At 45.0% G+C, this 24430-nt stretch overlaps 2 protein-coding genes across 5 annotated transcripts in view; one reads left to right on the top strand and one right to left on the bottom strand.

Annotated features, from left to right (window-relative positions):
* Positions 1–17103, bottom strand: part of ScsbetaG (Succinyl-coenzyme A synthetase beta subunit, GDP-forming) — a 41553-nt gene extending 24450 nt beyond the window's left edge. The window contains exons 1-9 of one of the 2 annotated variants that reach the window (XM_075697092.1): positions 16947–17103; positions 16283–16427; positions 15679–15778; positions 14552–14642; positions 12271–12423; positions 11798–11887; positions 6002–6098; positions 5099–5260; positions 2841–2983 (exon numbers count right to left, since the gene is read on the bottom strand). In XM_075697092.1, coding sequence (XP_075553207.1) covers positions 2841–2983; positions 5099–5260; positions 6002–6098; positions 11798–11887; positions 12271–12423; positions 14552–14642; positions 15679–15778; positions 16283–16427; positions 16947–17003 — 1038 coding nt within the window. In that variant the 5' untranslated portion in view covers positions 17004–17103. The remainder of the gene's footprint in view (positions 1–2840; positions 2984–5098; positions 5261–6001; positions 6099–11797; positions 11888–12270; positions 12424–14551; positions 14643–15678; positions 15779–16282; positions 16428–16946) is intronic. The other variant, XM_075697093.1, reaches the window with a different exon arrangement.
* Positions 17058–24430, top strand: part of LOC142585958 (cyclin-D-binding Myb-like transcription factor 1) — a 117094-nt gene continuing 109721 nt past the window's right edge. Inside the window, exons 1-2 of one of the 3 annotated variants that reach the window (XM_075697090.1) lie at positions 17058–17175; positions 17976–18168. In XM_075697090.1, the coding sequence (XP_075553205.1) occupies positions 17979–18168 (190 nt within the window). In that variant the 5' untranslated portion in view covers positions 17058–17175; positions 17976–17978. The other 2 variants (XM_075697091.1, XM_075697089.1) reach the window with 2 other exon arrangements.

The raw sequence follows: 24430 nt of genomic DNA, 5'->3' as shown, positions 1-24430 counted from the left end.
CCTGAGATCACACGTGCTGGTTAGAGTGAAGGCTGTAGATGCGGCCTGAAGTTAGTCGCAGCATATTCAACACGATCCGTGTGCCTATCGGCAGCTAATCGGCCCAATCTTCGCACAAGCTTTTGCACTTTATGAAATACGTGCTGCTCTCGTTGCCGTTCCCTCTGTCTGCATTGCATTATCATTTCAATCAGTCCTTCAACCCGGACAAACCTTGTACCGACAGAGGTGGCCCCAGCCAGTGCAGCACCATTGTGCAAATTGCGATGTTCGGCCACTGTGTCACGATCCTGCATTGGGCTGACATCAGAGAGTGCTTGCAGCGACAAAGTCCGCTGCCGTGACAGCCATGGCGGCCTGTCTGCAGTACGCTCAGCGCTCCCTTTGCACCAAAAGTGAAGTTCGCTTGGGCGGCATCAAGCATGAGAGGCTCCCAGCATACGTGACAAATGGCACTGCACAAGTCTCCACATTGAATACAGTTGAACTTTGCAATTATGAAATCGGCGTGGAACGCAAAAAAAATTTGCTTTTGTGAGAACTTCATTGTTGCGAAATGAGACAGCACAGTTAGGTAATGCATCGCAGGACAAAACTTTACTGTCAAAATTCCATTAGCCTACTTTGGCAAGCTTTGCTCGAGGATACAGAACCACACTGCCGACAAGTGCGCTGCATGTGTTGATCAGCAGTGGCAGCACTGCTGTGGAACAGTATTCTCCATCAATTGCTTTCGAAGATACGATCGCTTTTGAGAGATTTTGCATCATTCGGCACCGGACCCAGAGCAACAGCGCTCCACGCAAGCAGCAACATTTCTCCAGTGCATGCTGTCGCCCCTAGACACCGACGTGTCCGGTGCCAAGCGCCTGGCCACAAGTGATCGTATCTCGTATACCCAAAGGTAATCAGTCGAGATTTGAGCCCCTTCGCGCAACTCTACATCTGGTGCTGACTCCGCATGCGATGCTTGTTGGGTGGCACCGAAACTAGCATTCTTGAAGCAACGGATGCGTATTCCCGGACAATTGCTTAATCACGACCCAATGCGTGGCAATCCATGCTGCAACCGCCATCTCAAGCGCCATAAACAATTCTACATCGGTGGGACGTGGATTTCCTTGCTTTTTGCTGCATTTTGCTCACCAAGGCTTTTTTTTAGGCTTGTAGCGCAGCTCAGAAAGAGCAAAAAAGGAAGGAGGTAGGGGTAATGAAAGGGAACGGAAAACAGAGTGAGCGCTAACTTCCAATTGATGGTTTATTTCGTGACATAGAAGGCTACTTATACACTCGGCAAACTATGTGACATCAAAGATTACAAAAACCAAGCAACAAAACTGATAGTAACCATGTGACAACATGATCAGACAGCCTATGGCTGCAGTCGGAGATACGCCAATTCATTGCTTGATAATGATAATGAAGGTGAGCTTACACATGCATGGCCCAGACAAATGATAGCCTTTGCTTCGATGATTTCTCTTGTGAGCTGATTACGACTACGACCAAGAATGACGCATTCCTCTAAGACAGGTTTGCAACCACACGTTTTACAGTGCTGCAAAAGAAACCCCTCAGCTGTAATACAATTCTTAGCATTGTAACCATGTTTGCGCAGCCTGTCATTCAGACATCGGCTAGTCTGACCAACGTAACGTTTTCCACACTCGAGTAGAAAACGATAAACAACACAATGTGTGCAATTAACGAACTTACTTTTGTGATTCTTATCACAGCTAGGAGGAGCCTCCTTAATCGGATTAGTGAGCTTGCAAATCTTCATAAGCTTGTTGGGGGCAAGCGAGCGAATGTTCGTGTATTGTTTTCTGTCCCCAACAAGCTTATGAAGATTTGCAACATTTGAGCGCATTCTGGAGCCTGCTAGCCTTGCGCCAGTAGGTAATATGTGGGGTTAGGTTCCGGCAAATTTCGTTGATGCTGTACCACGACATTTCGTTGTTGAGAGGTACGAAATGCATTGAATCTGATGGGCGTTCACCAAGGATACGAAAATATTTCGTTTTTACGAGAATTTTGTTGTCGCGGGGTTTCATTATCACTGGTTTTGACCGAATATTGAATATTCGAAAAATCAAATAGTAGATATTTGATTCATGAATCCGAATTATTTGAACATTCATTACTCAATTCGATTAGTTGATATTCAAGTATTTACACATTCCTACATAAAATGTAATGTAATGTTGGCTGATGAAAAGAGCATTATTTTTATTGTTACAGAATGCCTCGACAACCCCCTGCATGAGCTGGTTTCAGTGTGTTGCTAAGCAGGCAAACAAGCAACTGCTATGCCCGCATTAAATGTACCACTTTTTCAGGCAGCTGTGCTTTCCAAAGTGCTTCCTAATGCATCAACCTGTTTGGCTTAGCAAACGTTCTCACACATAGTATATAAACCTCGATGAATGTTTCAGGTGGAGTCAGTCAGCGTTTATTTTCCATGCAAGTACCTGCGGCATCTATCGTTTCTGAACTTGGGGTAAATATTACTTAGTTTCTGCAGTGCAGAAAGCTCAACGCCCAATCCATACTTCTCTCTCACACTTTCTTAACAATGCAATATGCCACAAATTTAAAGTTCTATCCAGTCCTTCTTTATGGACTTCCTTGTTCCTACCCACAGTTAACCTGAATGGCTACATTGGCAACATAACAAATTTCATGAAGCAACATGAAAACATGAAAATTTCATTCGGACAGTCATGCAAGGGGTTGTAAGCTCATTTTGCTTACAGCAAGGCACCAGCTTTATTTTCTAGCCCATATTTTATGAAGCAAGCAGACAACCTCTCTGCTAGAGCCTTGCATAGTTGGCCTACCTTGGGGTCATCTGTGATGATCTTGAAGGCTTGTGTGACTTGGTCTTCCTTGACTGAGCCACCTACATCCAAGAAGTTAGCTGGTGCACCTCCGTGCAGCTGGATAATGTCCATGGTGGCCATGGCCAGGCCTGCTCCATTCACTGCCACAAAGGTTTGTAGGCAATGAATGCATTGCTCATTTACGTTGCTATCCTAGGTTCAAGCCAGCCATCTGAGCACAATGCAGACAAATGATTTCCACAATGCTGAGGCCATACAAATTGGGCATGGGCTTCTAGAACGATGTCCACAGCCACTGCTAAAATTACAAGGGAATTTTCAGGCTGCGGATCAAAGCTGCTTACGGCATTAGCAATCACTGTGGCGGCCTTCACTAAAGGGTCTTCATTTCCATAATGCCCCAACACCTCAGCAAGGATTCAGTAGGAGGCTCCATTGGGTTCTCGCAAGGATGAGCATTGCTAGGCATGGAAGCTGGTTACACAGTACAAGGGCATTTCACACATGGACTTATCCAGTCACATTAAATGAGACATCTATAAGAAAAAGTCACCAAACCTACGCTAACTTCGTGAAAAATATTATGTGGTAGCTAAACTGCCATTATCAACAGCAAATTCTTAAAGGGGTCTTGAGCCACCCTTCGGGCTTGGTGCAAAACACAGTGTGCAGATAGCATACGCTGCTGTGAAGATATCAGGCAAATTTTGGAGTCTTGTGTGGCACATGGAGCTCGCAAACGGAACATGAAGTCACCTTTCTCTCGAATGCTTTCTTTTTAACAGAGGCCTCTGCTCCTCACTCTTCTGGATACTTTATTTCATGATATAGCAGATTACCATGCGTGGCTGCAGTTTAGTGGCCAACAGCTGACATCAATCAAGAAGGGTGTTTAGATAAGTGCACTTCTTCCGACCATTACTGTGTATATTTATTGACACAGTTTAACAAACAGGCTGATGTAAGCGAAAATCTGCTTTCAAATTTTGATAATTATATACTTCTCAAAGAAGCTGACTATTGTCTGCTCATGCTCAGCCGCAGCACCCGCATGGGAATTAAACTTTGGCCACCCTGCTTATTGCTGCAGTAGATGTCGGGTCTCGCCAATTTCGACTAGTTTTGAACACTCAGCTCATCTAGAACCACTCGATACTTCAGGTCAGACCACATGCACGCTTGCCAGCACGCGCTCACTCCTGGCCGCTCCTGGTTAGATGCCTTGGCAGACCGTGCCTCGCATTGAGCTATTCATAGCGCTTCAAAATGTGCAAGCTGGATGAGGCTACTGTCCGTCGGTCAAGCTGGTGCAGGAGGAAAAACCAGTCTGCAACAAATAGCACAGCCAGACAGGAGCATACGAGCGCGAGCGCACACTCAAGCCCTGCCATGCACAAAGAAAATGCTGCGGTCTGCTAGGTAGCGTGGGTACCGCGGCCACAATGGGGTGCCGTGACAAGTCCGCTCACTGAGCACACTGCAGTTTGCAGAGGACAACTGCGTTTGGCACGCCGTAGGTGCCAAAATTGGAAACAGTGGCACCTATCGTACGTGAACATCCGAAATCAAACTTGAACTGTGCACCACAGTGATGTTCGGGAGGTGGAGCGTTATGGGCACACACCGCTTCATCATACTCTTTGCAGTGCAGGTCATTGAAGGAGGAACGGAAGTGCCGTGACGGGGTTGTGTGACTGCCAATAACTATTTCTGCTGCAAAGTATTTCTGAAACAGTCTAAATTAACTTCAAATGCATTTCTCGACTTCAATAAAAAGTGGTTCAGTGCCCCTTTCAAAGCTGTAAATGAGCATGTTGCCCTGTCATCAGTAAGGTTAGATGCAGAGAAACTCGTAACCAACAATTAATTGTCAACAGTGCCTCCACACTTTATAAGGCCAATGACACGCTAGTTCTTTCTGTCCAGATGGCCTGCTTTGACAATAAGGTGCCCGTGCATGACATTGCAGTGTTTCATGATAGGAGAATGTCACCAGCAGCTGAAATATGCCACTGTCCATCACTTACTACGCTATGACTGCTGGAGTATAAAAGTGCACTGTGGTGATAACCACATAATGGTGCCCTCCTTGGGCTGCCACAAACCAAGTGTGTAGTAAAGGAATGGCAGGCTTATACAGCTGTCAGTCTTTTCAAAGACCTTTCACATGTTTTCTACAGCTAGTGCTCTTCAAAATGCGCACTGCCATTTTAAGCACCGCATAACTTGCACAGATAAAGCCAGTGCACACCTACCTAAGCAGGCAATGTTTCCATCCATGCCAATGTAGTTGAGGTTGTGCTTGGATGCAAGCACTTCTCTAGGATCGCTTTCAGATGTGTCTTCTTGAGCAAAAATGTCCTGCTGTCTGAAGGCCGCATTGTCGTCAAAGTTGATCTTGGCATCAAAGCATACCACTGGTGCCAGTGCAAAGTAAAAAATAGATTGAAAGCTGGCTTGAGGAAGCAACACACATGCAGGAGCTCTTGCAAGGCATATGCTCTAAGTGAACTGCTCACATTACATAGCCTCCTAGCATATAACAATGCAACTAAAGAAGTATGTAAGTATTCGCGCCTTGCTTGATGCTACATTTTATTCTACCACTATAGGACAAAGGCATCTCCCAGTGATCTCCAGCTACTCCTGTCCTGCACTGAACAACATTGGCCTGTGCTTGCAAATTTACATTCTCTGCTGCCCTTGAATGCATTTCCCTTCCCTTAGCGTCCACTCTATTATAAATTTATACCACTAGTTATCTCTTCTACACATTACATGACACACCCAATAAGTCCCCCCCCCACCCCCCACCCCCACTAGTTCCTATTAATCTCAAATGAAATATCTGCAATTTCTTTTTCATCCTTGTTGCCATCTACTTATTTTTTAAGGCTATGCCTATTATTATGTGTTTCATCAATACACCATCCTTGGCTTTAAGTTGGTTATTCTCTACGTTTTGGTTTCATAGGTTACCTGGTTATTGTAACACCTGAATAGTGTTCTGAGCTGCTCATAAGGCAACTATATGTTTATAACACCAATTCACTTGAAGAACTACGCAAAACATTGCAATAAAATAGGTCTCTATGTGAGTCTGTGGCACAGGTGTTGCAATAACAGTGCTGTCTACGAAATATTCAAGAGGCACTGACCTCTTCCATCTGGCGTTTCTCCAAATGGGTTCACTTCAACCTGAGTGGCATCAACTTTGAGAAATAAGCTGTACAACCTCTCTATCTGTTCAGCTGCCTGCCAGTAAATAGATCAAAGAAAAAAAGCAGTACAATAACTCTCCTGCAAAATTTTTTATTTTGCTCACTGCTCCTACATGCAAAAAGTTTTGAAAATTTAATGCTATAGGAGAAGGCACAAGACCAACCAGCTCATCTTAGTAGTGCTCTCGCTAATTCACATCAGCCACATGTCATGAACTCCGCACAATTATGCTAAACAAATGTTTACTGATTACTGGCAACAAATACTCCTCCACATAGCAGTGCTTGGTCACTCATAGTAATGAATAAAGGGACCACATTCTAGGTAAAGGAAATTAAAAGCACTGGCAGTTATGGACTCTACTATTGGCCAGCTGACCACACCGTGTCAGCAAGAAACAATCACTGCCTTTCCAGTGTCTACAGTGCACAAGACACGTGCTTCTTTGACGGTTGCAAGCATGTGTGGAAAGCATGCCATTCACTCTAGATAAGTACAGGTATGTGCGAGATAACTGATTTACAGCATTTCACAAAGCACTGTGCACAGGATAGAAAAAGCATTGTTACAAATGACGACACACTCTTCCATGGTGGGAGCTTTGGCCCACTGACTTTCACATGCAGAAAGTATGCCACCCAACTATTGCAGTTCTTTTCAAACAAGCACTCACAAGAGTGCAGTGCTAATTATGGCGGTGCCTCAAGAGCTTTTATTGGGAAGGTGTATTAGTGAGAAATAATTCACTCCAGATAAGTGCAGGTATGCATGAGATAACTGATCTACATTATTTCACGAAACATTGTGCACAGGATAGAAAAAACATTGTTACAAATGATGTCAGACTCCTCCACGGTGGTAGCTTTGGTCCACTGACTGTTCATGAGGCCCTCAGGCTTCTGGCATTGAGCTTTCGTGCGCCAACAGACAGCACAGCACTGCACATAGTTTGACATGTCAGCCTGCATGCCCAGCCAGACGCACCGTGCTGAGACACATCTCACGGTTTTGAAAAATTCAGCATGGCCTGCAGTGGGGTGGTCGTGTGCAGTCTTCAGTGCCAGATGTCTAAGGTGATCAGGTAGCCATGGTACTTTCTTGTTGCCTCTTTGCTGAACCAGCAGTCCGCTTGGCTCCCATTCTGTTGTCTCTGCCAGATCATGAACTAAGTGGTGATCAGGTTCCGAGCTTGGGAGCCTAGCCCATTGACCACAGTCTTCAGTTTTAGGAGACGGCCGCCAAGAGCCTGTTCTTAGATAAGCTGTCTTGTGTCGCCTAAGAGTGTGGCATTCTCTTCCAAGGCTACTGCCACTTTCTCAAATGTAATTTTCACTTCAGGTTCTGGAGTGGCAATGGGGAACAGTGTCTCATGCAGACTGTCAATTCATCGAAGACACCAAAGAGGGGCTCTGCTCAAGGCATCTGCAGGTACATTTGCCTGTCCTCGTCTGTGCTTGATTTGGCAATCGAAGCCCTGCAGTCATAGGACCTAACACTTGACCGTGGGTGAAGCTCGGTCGGTGCTGAACATCCATGACAAGGACGAGTGGTTACAGTGAATCTCAAACTCGGTAAATTCAAGATAGGCCCTGAACCCACTGCCCACGTTGCTGCGAGGCACTCCCACTCCTGGACAGTATAATGGCTTTCGGCCTCTGTAAGAACCCTGTTAATGAAGGAAATGGGCTGCAGTCCATCAGGGCCAACTTGCAGTAGCACAGCTGCAATGCTGACACTGCTTGCATCAGTTTCAACCACGAAAGGTTGATTTATATCTGGAAGGCCCCCAACTGCACCCTGAGCTAAGGACTGCTTGAGTGCAGTGAAAGTCTGCTCTTGACTCTCTTCCCACTGCCATGGCTCATTCTTCAAAAAAGTCTGCGAGTGGATGCGCTGTCAATGAGAAGTGTGGGATGAAGTTCCTATAATAGCCAGCAAGCCCCAAGAAGGCTTGCAACTGCTTAATTGTGCTGGGTCTTGGGTAATCTAGCACTGTATGCACTTTTCCATCATCTGGTCTGCACTGCCCAGGTGAGGTGACGTGGCCCAAGAAGTTAAGGGACTGACAGCACACCTGTATTTGTCCGGCTTAATCATAAGGCCAGCACCTTCAATATGTTGCAGTACTTCCCTCACCTGCTCAACGTGACTCCCACGTGTCGCCGAGTAGACTAGAACATTGTCTAAAAATTTCATAGGAAAGTGGCAATTGCTAGTCCAAGCACACGGTCCATCAACATTTTGAATGTTGCCGATCCAGCTGCCACCATGAAGGGCACCCTGACGAATTCAAACATACCCTGATGGCAGATTAGGCCATTTTCATAATGTGGGCATTGCAAACAAAACTCTGAAAAAAACCTTTGGGAGAGATTGAAGCTTGAGAACCACTGAGCTCGGCAAAGTTGTGCTAGCAGCCAGTCTGTTTGAAGCATTGGGTAGGCAGGTACCTTGGCTCATGTATTCAACGGCCGGTAGTCTACAGCAAACCAGTAGCCTCCAGACTTTTCTGCGACGAGCTCTGGGGCGCTAGTTCAAGGGCTGCTGCTTTGCCTTATAAGACCCTGCTCTAGGAGGTCATGTAAGCAGCCTTCAATAGTTTTCCGTTTCTTAACATTCACTGGACGGAGCTTGCATCTCACAGGTACACTATCTCCTTTGTCTATACAGTGCTGAGCGAGGGTGGTACTCCCAGGAATTGTAATAAACAAAGGGTTGAAGTAGTCAAGCACTTCCTTCATGCTTGGTTGTAGTTTTGTTGCTACAGCACGGTGCTTGCCCTCTTTGGTTGCAATTCTACACCCTATGTCAGAAGCTGAAAGAACCTCTTCGAAGAGGGTGCGCAAGGGCTAAGACTATTCATCTTCCTCTATTGTGAGTACTGTGGCTGGACCACTGTCGTACTTAGCAAAAGGCACAATGCGTTGCGGGTCGGTGCCAATGGCCCATCCGCCTAGTGCTACATTTATAAAGATGCTTGTTGCACTCAAAAAGTCCCTGCACACACAGCTCTGGCAAACATAGGAAGCGATGGTTGCAGCTGCTCATAGCTCACTGGATCTTGCACTTTAGGGATGTGGTAAACTGGCACCAAGCTGTTGCCAGACAGAGTGCACACACCTGTGTCCTGAGCTAGGCACCCATCTCCTCTGCTACCTTGGGCCTCAGCATTCCAAGGAAGCTCATGCTTGAGCCTGTGTCATGTACGCCTAGGAACAGTAGTCCCAATATGCAACTCCAGCAGGGGCTCCTTCCTGCATGCTGAAACTGCTACGAGCAATGCAGTCACATAGGTGCCCACCAGGGTGGCACCTACCACTTCCTGTCTCCCGGACACTGTGTTCAGAAATGCCCTCTTACATTGCATTCTTAGCAGCTACGTGACAGCTGACTGACAGCAGACTGAAACGGCGTGACAGCCGCAGCCGTCGGCAGTCTGGGCTGTGTTCCGGGCAGGCCAGTCACATTCACAGCTGACTGGAAGGCACAGTCCCTAGCATCTTGGTCTGGCAGAGGCAGCGGCGGCTTGCACTGCAACCATCTCCAAGCAAGCTCCATGAGGCTGTCAGCTGCTTTAGCCAACACCGTGAGATCTGCAAGCTATTTGCCCTCGACCAAGTCTTGGAGTTGTGGGTGCATTTGCCGCAGCATGCGGTTAACATTTTCTGGTTCGGAAACTGTGTTGCCGATCCGGTCATAATCGGCCGCAATTGTGCAAATAAATTCTTCTAAATTTTCTTCTGGGTGCTGCGTGTGGAGCTCAAGTTTTTGTTTTAAGCAGCACTTTATGTCAATAGAAGAGAATTCTGCAATGAAGGCGACAGTAAACTCGTCCGACGACACAAACGTGGTCACAAAGTGCCTCCACAACTTCGTGCTGCCTTCCAGAGCAGCAGGCACAATGTGGGTAAGCCATTTGTCGGTGGCGACACCGTTGACCATACAAAACGTCTCCATCCAGTACAAGAAAGAACTCTTTGGGGGACTGGATGTCTGTGAATCCGCTAGAGCTGACCTCCAGTGAAGCGGCGTCACCTGAGAGTTGAATTGCTGTCACAGAACCTGCCAGCTCTGCCTCTCCCGCCATCAGTCTTAGTCAAAATGCTGCCATGATTTGCTCGTGTAGCATGGCAGAGTCACTGGCTTGCCACAGCAGATGCTGCAGCGAATCTTCGGGAATGGTGACATTGGATTGGATTGGAAAAACTTTAATAAATGTCCTGCAGGATGCACGTCAGCGCGCAGTGGGCGTCTCCCATGCAGGGACCGACAGGGAGTACCTGGCGGCCACTGCGCGAGCCTGCTGGACGGCCCATTGCTGGTCTTGTAGGAGCGGGCGTCGTATGGTCTTCTCCCATTTGTCGGAGGTAGAGTTGGGCGGAGCATTTCTGCACTCCCAGAGCATGTGTGCAAGTGTCGCCGTGACCCCGCACGAGGGGCACGCATCGTCGGGGTAGACGTCCGGGTAGATGATGTGTAAGGTGGCGGGGTTTGCATAGCTATGCGTCTGTAACAAGCGTAGTGTTAGCGCCTGCGGCCTGTTTAGTTTGGGGTGCGAGGGCGGAAAGAGACGTCGTAACAAGTAAAAGTGTTTGGTGATATCGTTGTACGTTACCGGTGCGTCCCTGTTCGCCTCCAACTCATCGAGACATGTCTGTGTCAATACCGGATGAGCCCCAACTTGTTACTAACCATGACAGGCTGATATGTTCATTGCAAACATTCACTTTATTGCTGCACTCCGTGACTCTTCCCCCATGCTGTCCATCTGCACACACCACACACTTTGCGCCACCCGCGTCTTCCTTCCCTTGTCACTGCCACGCTCACACTACCTGGTCCTCTCTCTGGCAACGTGCGCGCAGCCTCGGAGACCTGCACCTTGCCTCGCCTCACTTGGAGCTCTCGGTCCGCTTACATCGTGACTCTTTCCTCACAACATACCTCCGCTACTTAAATATCACGATGACGATACCCTTCAGGAAAAGGAAGTCACTGACATTTTTTTGCTGGGACACTCGTGAAAATAGGAGAACAAGTATTTTTAATTCAGGTTCAGGATAATTCTCTATTTACACCTGTAAACAGTAACACTGTTTGAGGTATTGTAAGGTCACCGAAATTGAGCAGCGCATACCTTTAGCAGGCCAGCCAGCCTTAGAATTTCAAACACACCACAGTGGAAGCCAAGAAATACTAAAGTTTGGTAAAAAGTAGTAGGAACTGTTTGATTAATCAATATGTTGACTGTTTATTAAAAGGTCCGCAGCCTGCTCTGTAGGGGTGCTGCGAACAGGCACTCTGCTCTATAGTCACAGCAACCACAACCCCTACTGCAGACAAGCAGAAATGTTTGTGAAGTTCGTTATTGAAACAGTCACGTAATGGCTGTCAACAATTTGGTTACTGTAATGCATTGGTTCTATCAGTTAACGTTGCTGCTGTGGAGTTGGTCCAGATAATCAAGAGGCCCAAAAAATGATTCGTAACAAATCACTCAATGACTGTGTATTTTTTCTTTATTGAAATTGGTTTTGCCCTAGAATATACGTAAATAAAAAAAGGAAATATTTGTCAATATGACAATAGTAAACAAATGCTAAAAATTGGGCATATTACAATGAAATCATACAAGCTGGCAGGTATGCATTTAGGCTGCCTATACGATTCCGCACTACAGAAAGATCAAGGTCTGAAATACAGAGGTATAAAATATCGCAACCATTTCTCACCTTATCCAGCAGTGGACCCTTGAAGTTGAGGTTCTTCGCAATCTTCTGTGCTTGTGTGTGAGTGATGCCCTCCAGTATATTGACTGGCTCCTGTCACATATGAACAAAACTTGTCTGATAAGCCGGCTCTTGCCCAAGCCAGTAGGTGCTCTGAAACCTTTGTCATTACTTTTACAACACACATACATGCACACACACAAAGGAAAAAGCAATGACGCAATGTGCATCTCAAGGCATGCTTATAAAGCACTAGAGCATACATTAATCGGCAAGGTTGATGCTAGGTATGCCGACGATGACAGCTGTTTTATGGAATCGGTACTACTATTTAGCGATAGAATGGCACAACATGTGCCAATGGTCTGGTGAAGTGTATATGCTATGATCAGAAAATAATAGATACAAAGAGAAATGCTGATAATATAACATGCTGCAGCTGGCCTGTCATAAAAGATAAAAAGAATACTGTGTACCTTAAAAATCAAGTGTGGCGTCTTTTCAGCGACATCTTCAATGTCTACGCCTCCAGCCGGACTGGCCACTATCACGGGACCATTGTATGAACGATCCATCAGGATGGCCAGGTAGGTTTCTCTTGATATGTCCAGGGCCTCAGCAATCATCACCTTGGTGCACACATACAGAAATCAACTTTCGTCTCTGCAGACAACTAATAAATATATAAGGAGAAAGGTACACAGATAATCAAGCAGAACAAGTACTAAAGCCATGTTACTGCTATTAGCATCTTTAGGAATTTTATCCAACTTGTGGTTGGCTGGTTGTTCTTTTTCTATGTATTATGTATGTATGTATGTAGACATTGTTTCGGATATTATTGGCCTTACTCAGATTAGAAAAACAGGTGAGGCTTACACATTGCTAAATAACGGCCATGTCCTCTGCTATAGAGGTCTCCCTGATAAGAAGCAATACGGGGTAGGATTCCTAATCCATAAGGACATAGCGGGCAACATTGACGAATTCTACAGCATTAACGAGAGGGTAGCAGTACCGTAATCAAACTTAGTAAGGGGGTATAGATTAAAGGTAGTACAAGCCTAGGCTCCAACATCCAGTCACGACGATGAGGAAGTAGATCAGTTTTATGAAGATGTTGAAATAGCGATGAGAAAAGTGCAAATGCGGTATACAGTAGTAATGGGGGACTTCAATGCAAAAGTGGGAAAGAACAGGCGGGTGAACAGGCAGCTGGCAACTATGGCGTCGATTCTAGAAACACAAGAGGAGAGATGCTGGTAGAATTCGCAGGAAGGAATAAGCTGAGAATAATGAACACCTTTTTCAGGAACAACAGAAAGTGGGCCTGGAAAAGCCCTAATGGTGAAACAAGAAATGAAATTGATTTCATACTTTCTGCTGATCCCAGCATATTGCAGGATGCAGAAGTGATAGGGTAAAGTGCATTGATCATAGGTTAGTGAGGGCTAGGATTCACCTCAATTTGAACAAAGAAAGAGTAAAATTGGTCAAGAAGAAAACAGGTCAACTTAGAGGTAGTAAGGGTAAAAGCAAACAAATTTAGGCTGATACTGGCAAAAAAATATGCAGCCTTAGAACAGAGAGATGATGATGATGATGATGACATAGAGGTAATGAGTGAATCTGTAACGAGGCTGGCTTCAGGGGCAGCAAGTGAAGTGGGAGGCAAGGCACCAAGGCAACAAGTAGGCAAGCTCCCCCACTAATAAAGTGACTGCAAATAAAGACGGGGACAATGGAAGAGAACACACAAACACAACACGGGCGGCAACTTTCAACTGGTTTATTCACGGCAGCCCGTGGGCATACATAGACAAATAGAACATGTGCAGCGCACCAAGCAAGAACACTCATCAGCTAGCGGGGCAACCAATTATAAAAAAGATCTATTTCCGATTGAAACAACCTAATGGAAGTGTTGCTAACACAGTCTTGGCCTTTCTTTTTTATGTGATAAGCCTCCGTCAGTTCGCATGCAGTCTGGTCCTGGCTTCTCCCCAGAATCTTTATCTCTTTAAACAGAGGTGCACAGTAAAAGGCATTCCAGTGCGCAGGCAAGTGCGCCAATTTATCTTTCATTTATTTTTGTTCATGTTTTGTTCACTTGTAGGTGACAAGCGAACACGACAGCCATCTCCATAGCATTGCTTGTCGCTGTCGCACGCAAGATCACTTGCATGGGGTTTATACTATGATGTGTTTGCCCCCTTGGTTGGTCGAAAAGGCCTGTAGCTACCGCAGTGCTACACAGAACTACTGAAACAGAGTATAGTACACTAAAAATCTCTCTTTGTCTTGAGCGAAGATTTGGTAAGCTAGAAAATGTGCAAAAATAAAAGACAGTGGGCAATTTCCCTTTAAGTTCCTGTGCCAATTTTTCATATTGTCACGGATTCTGGCATCTCCTCTGGAAAGGTTTATGCACCTTTACTTTCTGACTAGTGGCTCAGCATGTAAACAGCCAGTAAAACGTAAAAGATGAACTTTAAAAAAAAATTAATTCTGAGGTTTTACAAGCCAAAACCACAATATGATCATGAGGCATGCTGTAGTGGGCAGCTCCAGTTTAATTTTCACCACTTCGGCTTCTTTAACATGCACCCAATGCACGGTACAAGGGCATGTTTTGCATTTTGCCACCATTGAAATGCAGCTGCCACGACCGGGATTCGCTCCCGCGATATTGTGCTTAGCAGCGCAACGCCAAAGCCACTAAGCCACTACGGTGGGTTGTAAAAGATGAACAAGCACCTTGTTTACTGGGACGCCATCCTTTGGTGTCTGCTTTGTGACCAGCTTATAGCCAAGCATCTTGCTCACAAGCTCTGATACTTGGGCTGGGCTAAAGAAGAAGAAAAATGGCAACAAGGAATGCTAAGTTATGCTAGACACTCCATATTTGTAAAGAGTCTGCAAGTCACATTGGTGTGTTCTTTGAAACTCATCACTTTCATGACAACAGCATGCAAATATGTGTTCAGAGTCTAATCGGAGACTGTGTTAGGTACTTTTCAACTATGTGAAGGGCTAGAAAAAAGTGGTGCTCAACTTCAAATGCAAGATTTCATAAGACATATACAGCTAGGTCCACTGATAGAGGGCCCCTGGAATGTTTTCTTTCTTTCTTGTGCCTAAGCGAATGGTCTATGTTAGGAGGGGTCTCTCCCATGCAAAGCTTTCTCACCAAAAATTATATTGTAGTGCACAATACTAAAAAAGCTATCTGTATGAGACTAATAACTACTTTCTCAAGCCATGGCCTCCTTCCCTTCCCTGTTTTGCATTCTGCGTGGTTATGACTATGTCCTGCCTACTTGACCACTAACACTTTACTTGCAGTGGCACGAGCCTTGTCTATTTCTGATCAGTTTGCACAAGTGCACTTCCACTTCTTCTAATATGGCCACTTCATTCCTACACATTCCTTTTCAATTAATAAGCAAATAAGTTTGGCATAAATCTGCAAGGTGGAGGGTGTTTTACGAAAAATAAAATCTGTAATCCAGCCAAGAGCAGCATGAAGCTGCAAAGGAAACCAACTTGGTTCGGACAATAAACAATAAACATTCAGTTGCAACAAATCCTCAATTTGATAGTAGCGCTGTCTTTCTCACATCAATCTGTCCTGCATGTTGTCCTAACACTACACCTTGCATTATCAATTACCAAACTAGCCCAACAGTCGATGCTTATTTCTGCCATAAAGAATTTTGTTTAACCATTATGGCCCAGATACTTTTGAATGGAGGTGTACACATTAGAGAATACCTGCCAACTGTCTTACAACACATGGTACCTTTAATCAGCAACAGTTTAGTTTATGTGGTTACTTCACTAATACAACAAAAAATTTGAAGTTGTGAAACAAATGTCATTACTCTTTAGTGAGTTTTACTCCACCACGAAGACCGCTGCTGAACGTCCCTTTTCCTCTCCCACCAGCAAGTATTTGTGCCTTGATGACAAATTCTGCAACATCTGCAAACAGAAATGGAGCAACTAAGCGAGAGACATGTTCAAGAAAAATAAAAGTTCCTAGTGTGTGCTTCTGCAATATTTTTCTTGGAAAGCAAGAATGTAGTTAACATGTAAACATGTTCTTGCCTGTGGGAATGGGACTTTTTAAGAAAAGCAGCACTTCAATACTTGCATGTTGCAACAGCTCTCAGTTTGAAAGACAAGTTCATCCTGCGTGGTGCAGAAGAGCCTGGTCATGTTTGATTCTTACTGCAAGGATCAGTGGGGTGCTTGCAAAAATGTGTGCTGCTCCACTCAATGTAATCTTGCTTCTCTTATTGTGTTTATGGGTGTAAATCCTCGTTTTTAAAACAACAGATTTATGACATTAACGTTTGCTTGTAGGTCGAGTGCACAACTAGTGGAAATAACTCAAACATTCATGCAAAGAAAAACGATTACGAAGTATGGAGATTTACGGTCTATATTCAGTTGATCTGCGAACCGCTTAGCACGTTAACTTACCAAGTGTTTGCGAAATCTCCTGAGCTTGAGTGACATTGTCTGCCACTTTAAACCTCTGCACAGTAATGCCATTGTCAGCCATTAGCTGTTTGCTTTGATATTCGTGCAGGTTTAAACACCTCGATGACATAGGCGTTAAGCATGCCTGTAAGAGAATTGTCAAAAACAAACGGGAACTGAGCACATGTACCAGGTAGGTCGCAAGCAGCTTTTGTCCAAGAATTTCATCGGCAGGCAATACAAAACACGGATCGGAGCTAGCCGAGAGGAACATCATACACCAGTTATGCCAAAATTACGGAGTATACTTCCCTTTAATAAGCACCTCTGAAGGCAGACGCTAGCAGCTGTACTCGCCACAGGGAACCGGTGTGCCGGACTCCGATGCTTTGTTTCCCATTAGCATTTCGCCTTTCAGAATTCGAAGTGAATTTACTATTGATAGACAGGTTGTGCTTGCTCGCAAATTGTTTTTACATTTCCATTTTTTTCAACAGAGAGCCAAGACGATACGTTTGACCTAAGCAATTCTCCGGTCAAGTAACGATTACAAGGCATGCCTCTCGGAAAGAAGTACCGCAAGAACCATGGCTCTCAGGCACGTTCAACAGAGTGAACATGTCACCAACACTTGTCGACAGAGCTGACAAATAGTTTTTCTCACCTGTTTTGCCCAAAGTCCACCTAAGCGTAACGCACGTGACAACCGCGCAACCTCCATGTTTCCTTGAGACGACGGAGAGGATCCGAAGGCTCTCTGCCGACTCCGAAAGCGCCTCTGGTTGCGAGAGTTATCAGGGTTATCTCGGGAGCCGCGCTAGCTGACGGTGGGTACGGCCGGTGCGGCTTATCGGCTGAATGCCTTTGCTCACAGCTACTTGTTCTCAACGGCGGTAAGCACCGCACGTCTCTTTTGAATTAGCGTTTTCTTCCTTGCGGACTTCCCGGAGGCCACTTATGCGTTCGCGAACGCAAGTTTAAAATAAGCGCTCCGGGCCGTAGCAGCCGCCATTTTCCATCATCCTGGCATTTTCTCACATTCCCGGATAATCCTCGGGTCCCCCAATCCCCACGTTGCTAGGCGACCGCATCATCCATAAACATGGGCATAATGTACGCTACGAAAATGTAGTCTGAAGGCCCTTTTTACCCAAAGCTACAACATTCCATAAGGGCACAAGTTCCTGTCAATCAAGCGGGCCCTTGATGAATCGAGTCAGTAAGCTGTCGCGCTCGCGAAGAAGAAACTTCTCCTATGCCTCCACACGAGGTCTGTTGTCGTCTTAGCATTCTGCTGAAACTGTATTATTTTGAGTTGTTTCTGGTGTTTTTGAACGCTCATTTGACTTGAAACTCTACTGATCAACGCTGAGCTTGTGTGATAAAGCTAAGCGAGGTTCCAATTTCTGTTGACATTTTGTATCAATATCTTACATATTGAGGCGAGCTTTTTTTATTACTGTTTTTTTTATACATGACCATGTAGCGGAAAAATAATGTCCACGTGTTCTTTAAAACGGATTAACTAACTGTGTTGCATCAACAACTCTAGCTGCTTGTGCGTTGTCTTCAGACACCAGCCTTACATGCGGCCTGAAATGCCCAGGCATAATTTAATAAAGTACATTTTTCTGTTATTCTCCGCTATGAGCGTACGGTTAATGATGTATACTCCCGTGTTTTGTACTCGTAGGTAATGGACCCTATCCGAGTAGCAACGGTGGGCGTTCAAGCCGACACACTTGATAGTCCCGTTTTAGATGGGGAGATCTCTGTTGGACCTGTATCGCCATGCCATGGTTCACTTGTAATGGATGGATGTGAAACAGCATACCTCACCGATAACAGCATCGAAGAGGAGGTGGTTGTGGTGGCTGATAATGCCAGTAAGTGTCAATGCTTTTTTGCAAGGAAAACTTTTTTTCTTATGTGATGTAGGCAGCTCACAACCGTTGGATAGTTGCAATTCTTGGAGTAATTCATTTACACTTCAAACAATAATGTATAAACAAATGTACACGTCAAAAGTTTGTTCATACAATTATTGTTGCGATAGGGGAGAGCGAATATTCAATACTTCGAATACGAATCAAACAGTCCTCACTCTTTGATTTGTGTTCGATTCAAGGATTCGCTATGCAAAATTGTTGAGTGTACATTTCTGTTTGAATGTAATAGATATCAACTTCTATTGAGGTCTCGATGGAAAAAGACCAATACAAGTGGGGCTGTTCAAAATGATTATGCAGCAGGACAACTGTGGATGCTGCAGAAGTTTAATGACGCTTATCACAGTTTACAGTTGTGAGATGAAGTTATCTTCTGTTATTGAACTAGCTTTTATAACTTTCATTCTACTTGTTTATTGTATAGACTGGTACTGTCTACCTTTCACTACTGAAGGTAATTGTGTAGAAGATAAGAACCAGTTCTATGTCAACTCACCTTTTAGCATAAAAGCTGTGCTGCTGACGCAGCCAAAACTGCAAGCTTAAATGTGTACCAAGACAAAATTTTTAGTTTCATATGTATTTTTCTTTAATACATTGTGGTCATCCTTGTCTATGGTATGAAGCCTCAGTTCCCTGAGAACATAAATAATTAAATTGTGTTTTATTGACACCGATTCAAAAGCAAACACCAAGTTGGGGAAGCTTGGAGATCAAAGCTGCTGCTTGATCACGCACTAAGTATCAACAGCCACAGAGGCCAGTAAGCAGGCTAAGTCACTATAACTTTCCAGCTCTTGCTATATACCAGGTGTTTCAGTGAATACTTCCAAAAATTTTTTTTAATTGCCTGCGGCATATAGCGCAATCCTAGTCCATGAGCTGGTCTACTCAAAGAGGTGGGCATTATTGTTAAAAAAAAATGAAATGCATGATCGACTAATTAACAAAAAATCACTAATTAAAGTTTTTAACTAGTTACTTTATGGTATACATTTAGGCTTGTTAGTTTTCGGGTTTTATATATAATTCTTGAAGGGGGGGGGGGAATCCGGTGCTATTCTTCAAAGTGATAATCAGGGAGAAATCGTTTTTTTTTTTTTTTTTGAAGCTATAATTCCGAAGTACAGGTTTTTTTCAGGTTAAATCTACAGATGTACTAAGTAGTACACTCAGTTTATTTTATCAGAAGGTATCCCGGGCTTTTTAACTCTAACACGTTAAAATTGGTATTTGTTTCAATCTGGTAATCGGCAGTGGCGTAGCCAGAAATTTCGTTCGGGGGGAGGGGGGAGGGGCTCGGCTCACATTGCAGCTAGGCCTCCTCCTTATAGAATTTCTAGACTGGTCAAATACAATAATAATAACTGCACTGCCATTGCCAAAGATGCTGCAAACAAATTCTTAAATGCTATGCACTGTCAAGACAAGTAAAATATGTATTTTTTCATAAAAGAATATACTCCTATGTCCCAAAAATTGTGGCCAAAATAACTGACATCAATTCTTCCATGTTTGTCTATTTAATAACTAAAGAAGATATCACATGAATTTAAGAACTATATCAGTTTGAAACCAGCAAAGTAGCCCATGCCGCTGATATGAAAAATGTAAAAGTCATGAAGTGAACAAGTGGAGGACAAATATTTTAATGAAACTTTGTCATTCAAGAACCTTGTTTACATTTTCGCACATGTGCAATGACCAGGGAAAAATCTCAATGATGCTGTCCTTTGTTACAATGTATTGCGCAGGAGCAGCTGTCACCGGTCGTGTATTGTGAGTAATTGCACTGAAATCATAGTCGCAACAGAGAGCACATATAAAAAGCAGGAGTAATTCAAAATATATGAGGGCAACTCAAATGAAAGTCCAATGCAAATATATGACAAACAGGGTACTGTATTGAGAAGTGGTCTCCATCAGCATTTAGACATTTGTCTCACTAACGAGTCGCAAGACTCCTTGTGTTGCTGCTTCAAAATGTCTGTAACTGGCTCTTTTACGTTATCGTCCGACACGAATCTGGTTCCCTTGAGGTGTTTTGTCAAAAGCTCCAAAACGTGGAAGTCGCAAGGTGACAGGTCTGGGCTGTATGACGGATGTTGCAGCGTTTCCCACTTGAACTTTGGCAGTTTTGTACTAACCACATCAGCGACATGAGGACGGGCATTGTAGTGTAGTAAGATGACCCCATTCCTCAATTTTCCACATCGTTTGTTCTTGATTGCGACACGCAGCCCATCCGGCGTTTCACAGTATTGGAAACAATCTTCAGATTTAGCAAATTCGATCAGTAATGGCTCCTGACGATCGAAAAAGACAAGTCAACAGCACCTTTCCAGTGGAAACGACGGCTTCTGCTTTCTACGGGGGTGGTGAATTCGAATTTTTCCACTGTGAGCTTTGCCGTCATATTTCAGGCTTGTAGTAGTGGCATCATGATTCGTCCTCGGTCACAACTGCAGACAAGAAGTCGTCACTCTCGTTGTGTTACCGGATCAGATTAGTCAAGGCAGCGCCGAACCTCTCCACCTTCTGGTGGTGGTTCAAAATCTGGGGTATCCATTGCGCACACAAGAGCCGATCACCGAAATCTTCACGAATTATGGTGTGACCCAAACCACGACTGATGTTCACACTCGCTGCCAATTAGTCAATGATTTATCCTCCGTTCTTGTCTAATCAGCTCACCAGCCTTTGCAATTGTGTTGAGGGTGATAGCAAGGTGACTTTGGCCCGGTCTTGGATCGTCTTTGCAACTTTCACATCCTTCTTTGAAACGTTTGCTCGAACGCTTCACAGTGGCCAATCAAATGCAATATTCAACGTACACGGCAGCCATATGGGAGACGTCTTTGGCAAACACTTTTTGGGAAGCACCTGCAGCTATCAGAAACCTCACAACTTCACTCTGTTCAACATTGGGAGTGTCCATTATGTCACGCAACGATGTTCAACCCAGTGTATGAGAGGATCAAAGAACCTTTGACATCACACCTGTGTGTCCCTTTTGTAAATGAGATGCCTGTGTGCTACGCGCATGCCTCGCAGATAATTAACCGAGCTATTATTGTGCGGAGTGGGTAGGCTCACTTTCATTTTGCTCGCCCTCCTATATTAGAATGTGAAGATACAATGGAATATACAAATGCAAAGATACAGCTTGATAAAGGGTGAACAAGGCTCAGGCGGCAGCAGCGAGCCATGCCTACCTGGACTGAGGAGCCACGCACTTTTGGGCTCAAGAAGCCTGGTCTAGCAATAAAATTTATTTCTCTCTCTCTCTCTCTGGAAACAAAGTTCACTGCACATGTACACAAAACCTTGCAACAAGATATTTAAATATACATATAAGTCTCCAATAAATCTATGTATCTTTGAAAAGGTCGCTGTATATAATGCGTCAAGCTAGGCTGTTAAGAACGGCCAGCTGCAGTGCAAGTTTTGCCAACCAGTTGCGGAATTGGAGGCAACGTTCCGGGAGCGTCGCCGCACACCTCTAGCCCCGGCGTGACTAAGTCGACTGTGTGTGAACAGCAATACATGTGTCCTCGACTCTCCGTCGCTGGAGCGGAGTTTGACGAAGTCGCCATTGTAACTAAACGGGTTCGGCAGACCAACTATTGTTACTGAGCCACGGGAACGTCTACTGACACCCCTTCCCACGCGCCGACCAAGACACCAGACAATGGGCGGCCGGCGGGCGCGCTGCAGTTCGGGGAATAAATGCCCCTACAGTGCTTCGTCTCCCCTACGGTGCCTGGTCAATTCGCCTACAGTGCTTGGACGGCCGTTTCTGCCACCTGGGTATCAGGAGAGGACCAAGTGTTTAAAACCGCTGTTGTGCGGCTGCTCAGGACACTCTTTCTCAAGCAGTCATGTTAGACTGATGTACTTTCTCAAACAGTCATGTTAGACTGATATAAATACTGTAAATAAACCCATATTCCTCGTTCTCGATGAGAAGCAGTCCTTCCCTTCATCAACGTCCTCAACGTGGATAAGTTGGACGACGGCATAGGCCAGCTACCTTCTAATTCATGCCCGACTCCAATCTTGACAACGGATCACGAGTGATGGGATTGAACCCCCAATCATAGCAACTGGCTGACAGCGGTGAGATGGACTTTGCGACGTGGTGCTGTGTCTGCGGTGAGTGCTTGGTCCTTGCTTTGACTCTCTAGGCTCCATTTTGTGGTTGTTCTGTTTAGAACAGTAGGGAAGCTAGATTGTTGATTGTTAGCTAGGTTGTGTTTTCCTAGCTAGATTTAGCGAGCAGGACCAAGGCAGTAAAGCAGCAATCATGGAGTTAAGGACACTGCTGAGAGACGAGTTGTTCATTGTTGGTGAGGAAGTGGGCCTAGATGTACGCAAGGAAATGCCAAAATTAGAATTATTGCAGCTAATTTCCGAACAGGCCACTGAGGAAGAAATTGAAATGGGGTTTGAACTTCTGAAAAAGAGAGAAGAACGAGAGAGAAAAGAACAAGAGAGAGAGGAATGCGATAAAGATCGCGAGTTAAGAAAAATGCAACTTGAACTAGAAAGCAAGCATTTGGAGTTGTCTCAAGGAAGTGAAGGTGCTCTGGGACGATCAAGTGAGGCAGAATCATACCGCATGGACAGGCTATTAAAGCCATTTGAGGTCGAGACCGACATAGGCTTGTTCCTAAGCAATTTTGAAAGGACTTGCGAAAAGATGAACTTGGGCCCGAGTACATGGCCACAGCAGTTGCTGTCTATGTTGCCGTGTGAGGCGGCGGAAGTAATCGCCAGACTGAGTGCACAGGATGCATATGATTATGCAAAAGTTAAGGCTAGTCTCCTGACGAAATACCGCCTTTCAGCCGTAGCTTTTTGGCAAAGGTTTAGAAGCACAGGCAAGAAAGATAGCGAGGGGTATCCGGAGTTTGCATACGGCTTAAAGGCCAACCTAGTCGAGTGGCTGAAAAACGCGGAAGCATACGATAGCAGAGACATGATCATTGAATGCATGTGTCTAGAGCAGTTTTACAAAACCATCCCCCAAGCTGTGAAACTGTGGGTGCAAGACAGAGAGAATGTAAACACTGTGGAAAGGGCAGCTGAATTAGCCGAAGAGTACGCAACCTGTAGAAAGTTGAACGCCGAGGACAGAAATTGGGACGGTCGAAATGGACCGCGGAAACCATTTCCGTTCAAAAAGGGATCGCAGACTAGAGGATCGGAGCCTGTAGATGTGGAGGAAAAGCCCGCAGAAAAGAGCGAGGAGAAACTTAACGGGGAAACTGCACAAAAGGAACAGAAAAGAAAATTCGAATCTTTTAGGCCGATCCGCTGTTATAAATGCCACAAACTGGGACATATACTGAAGCCTAGCGTAGTTTTTTTTCCTACGTAGAGGAAAAAGATGAGGATATGGAACTTTTAAGCGCCTATCTTCACGACTTGCAAGTTAATGGCAAACCATACCGAGTGCTAAGAGACAGTGCCGCCACAATGGACATTGTCCATCCGTCTTACGTGACGGTCGATGACTTCACTGGAGAAGTAGCATGGATCAAACAGGTTGTAGAAGAACACAGCGTAGGTCTGCCCATGGCCAAAGTCAAAATCTGTGTACCATTCGGCAAGCTAGAGACTGAGGCTGCAGTTTCTAAATTTTTGTCACTGCAGTACCCTTACATCTTTTCAAATCGTTCGAATCAGTTACTGCGTGACAAAGGGCTTAAACTGCGGGAGGGAATAGTACAGGCATTGACCCGCGGCCAAGCTCGTAAAATTGCGTCGCTTTTGGCTGAAAATGCACAAGCTGCTCCAGCGGAAGCAGAAAAAGGTATAACTTCAATACCCGAATCCGAGCTAGACTCGAGGGACAACAAATCAGTTGAGGAGAGCCTGCCAGCTGACCAGCTCAATGGAAGCGTAGCACTAGAGTGTCAAAGTTCAAGCCTGCAGGAAGAGCAAGCTGACGCAATTGCAAGCGAGACAGGGTCGTTATTATCACTGGCCTCGAAGAACTTTGATCAGCTCTTCCGTGTGGATAGAGAGTCATTGGCAGCCGAGCAAAAGAATGATGAGAGCTTAGCTAATTTACATCACACAGCTAAAGAAGGCATTGCTAGGCGCAACGTGACGATACATAAGAGAGGAGGATTGTTGTATCGGCACTACAGAGATCGAAAGGGTAGGATTTTATATCAGTTAGTCGTACCTA

The sequence above is a fragment of the Dermacentor variabilis genome, chromosome 6 (genome assembly GCF_050947875.1).
Source record: "Dermacentor variabilis isolate Ectoservices chromosome 6, ASM5094787v1, whole genome shotgun sequence".
NCBI classification, from domain to species: domain Eukaryota; kingdom Metazoa; phylum Arthropoda; class Arachnida; order Ixodida; family Ixodidae; genus Dermacentor; species Dermacentor variabilis.
This window is presented reverse-complemented; position numbering and strand designations above follow the sequence as displayed.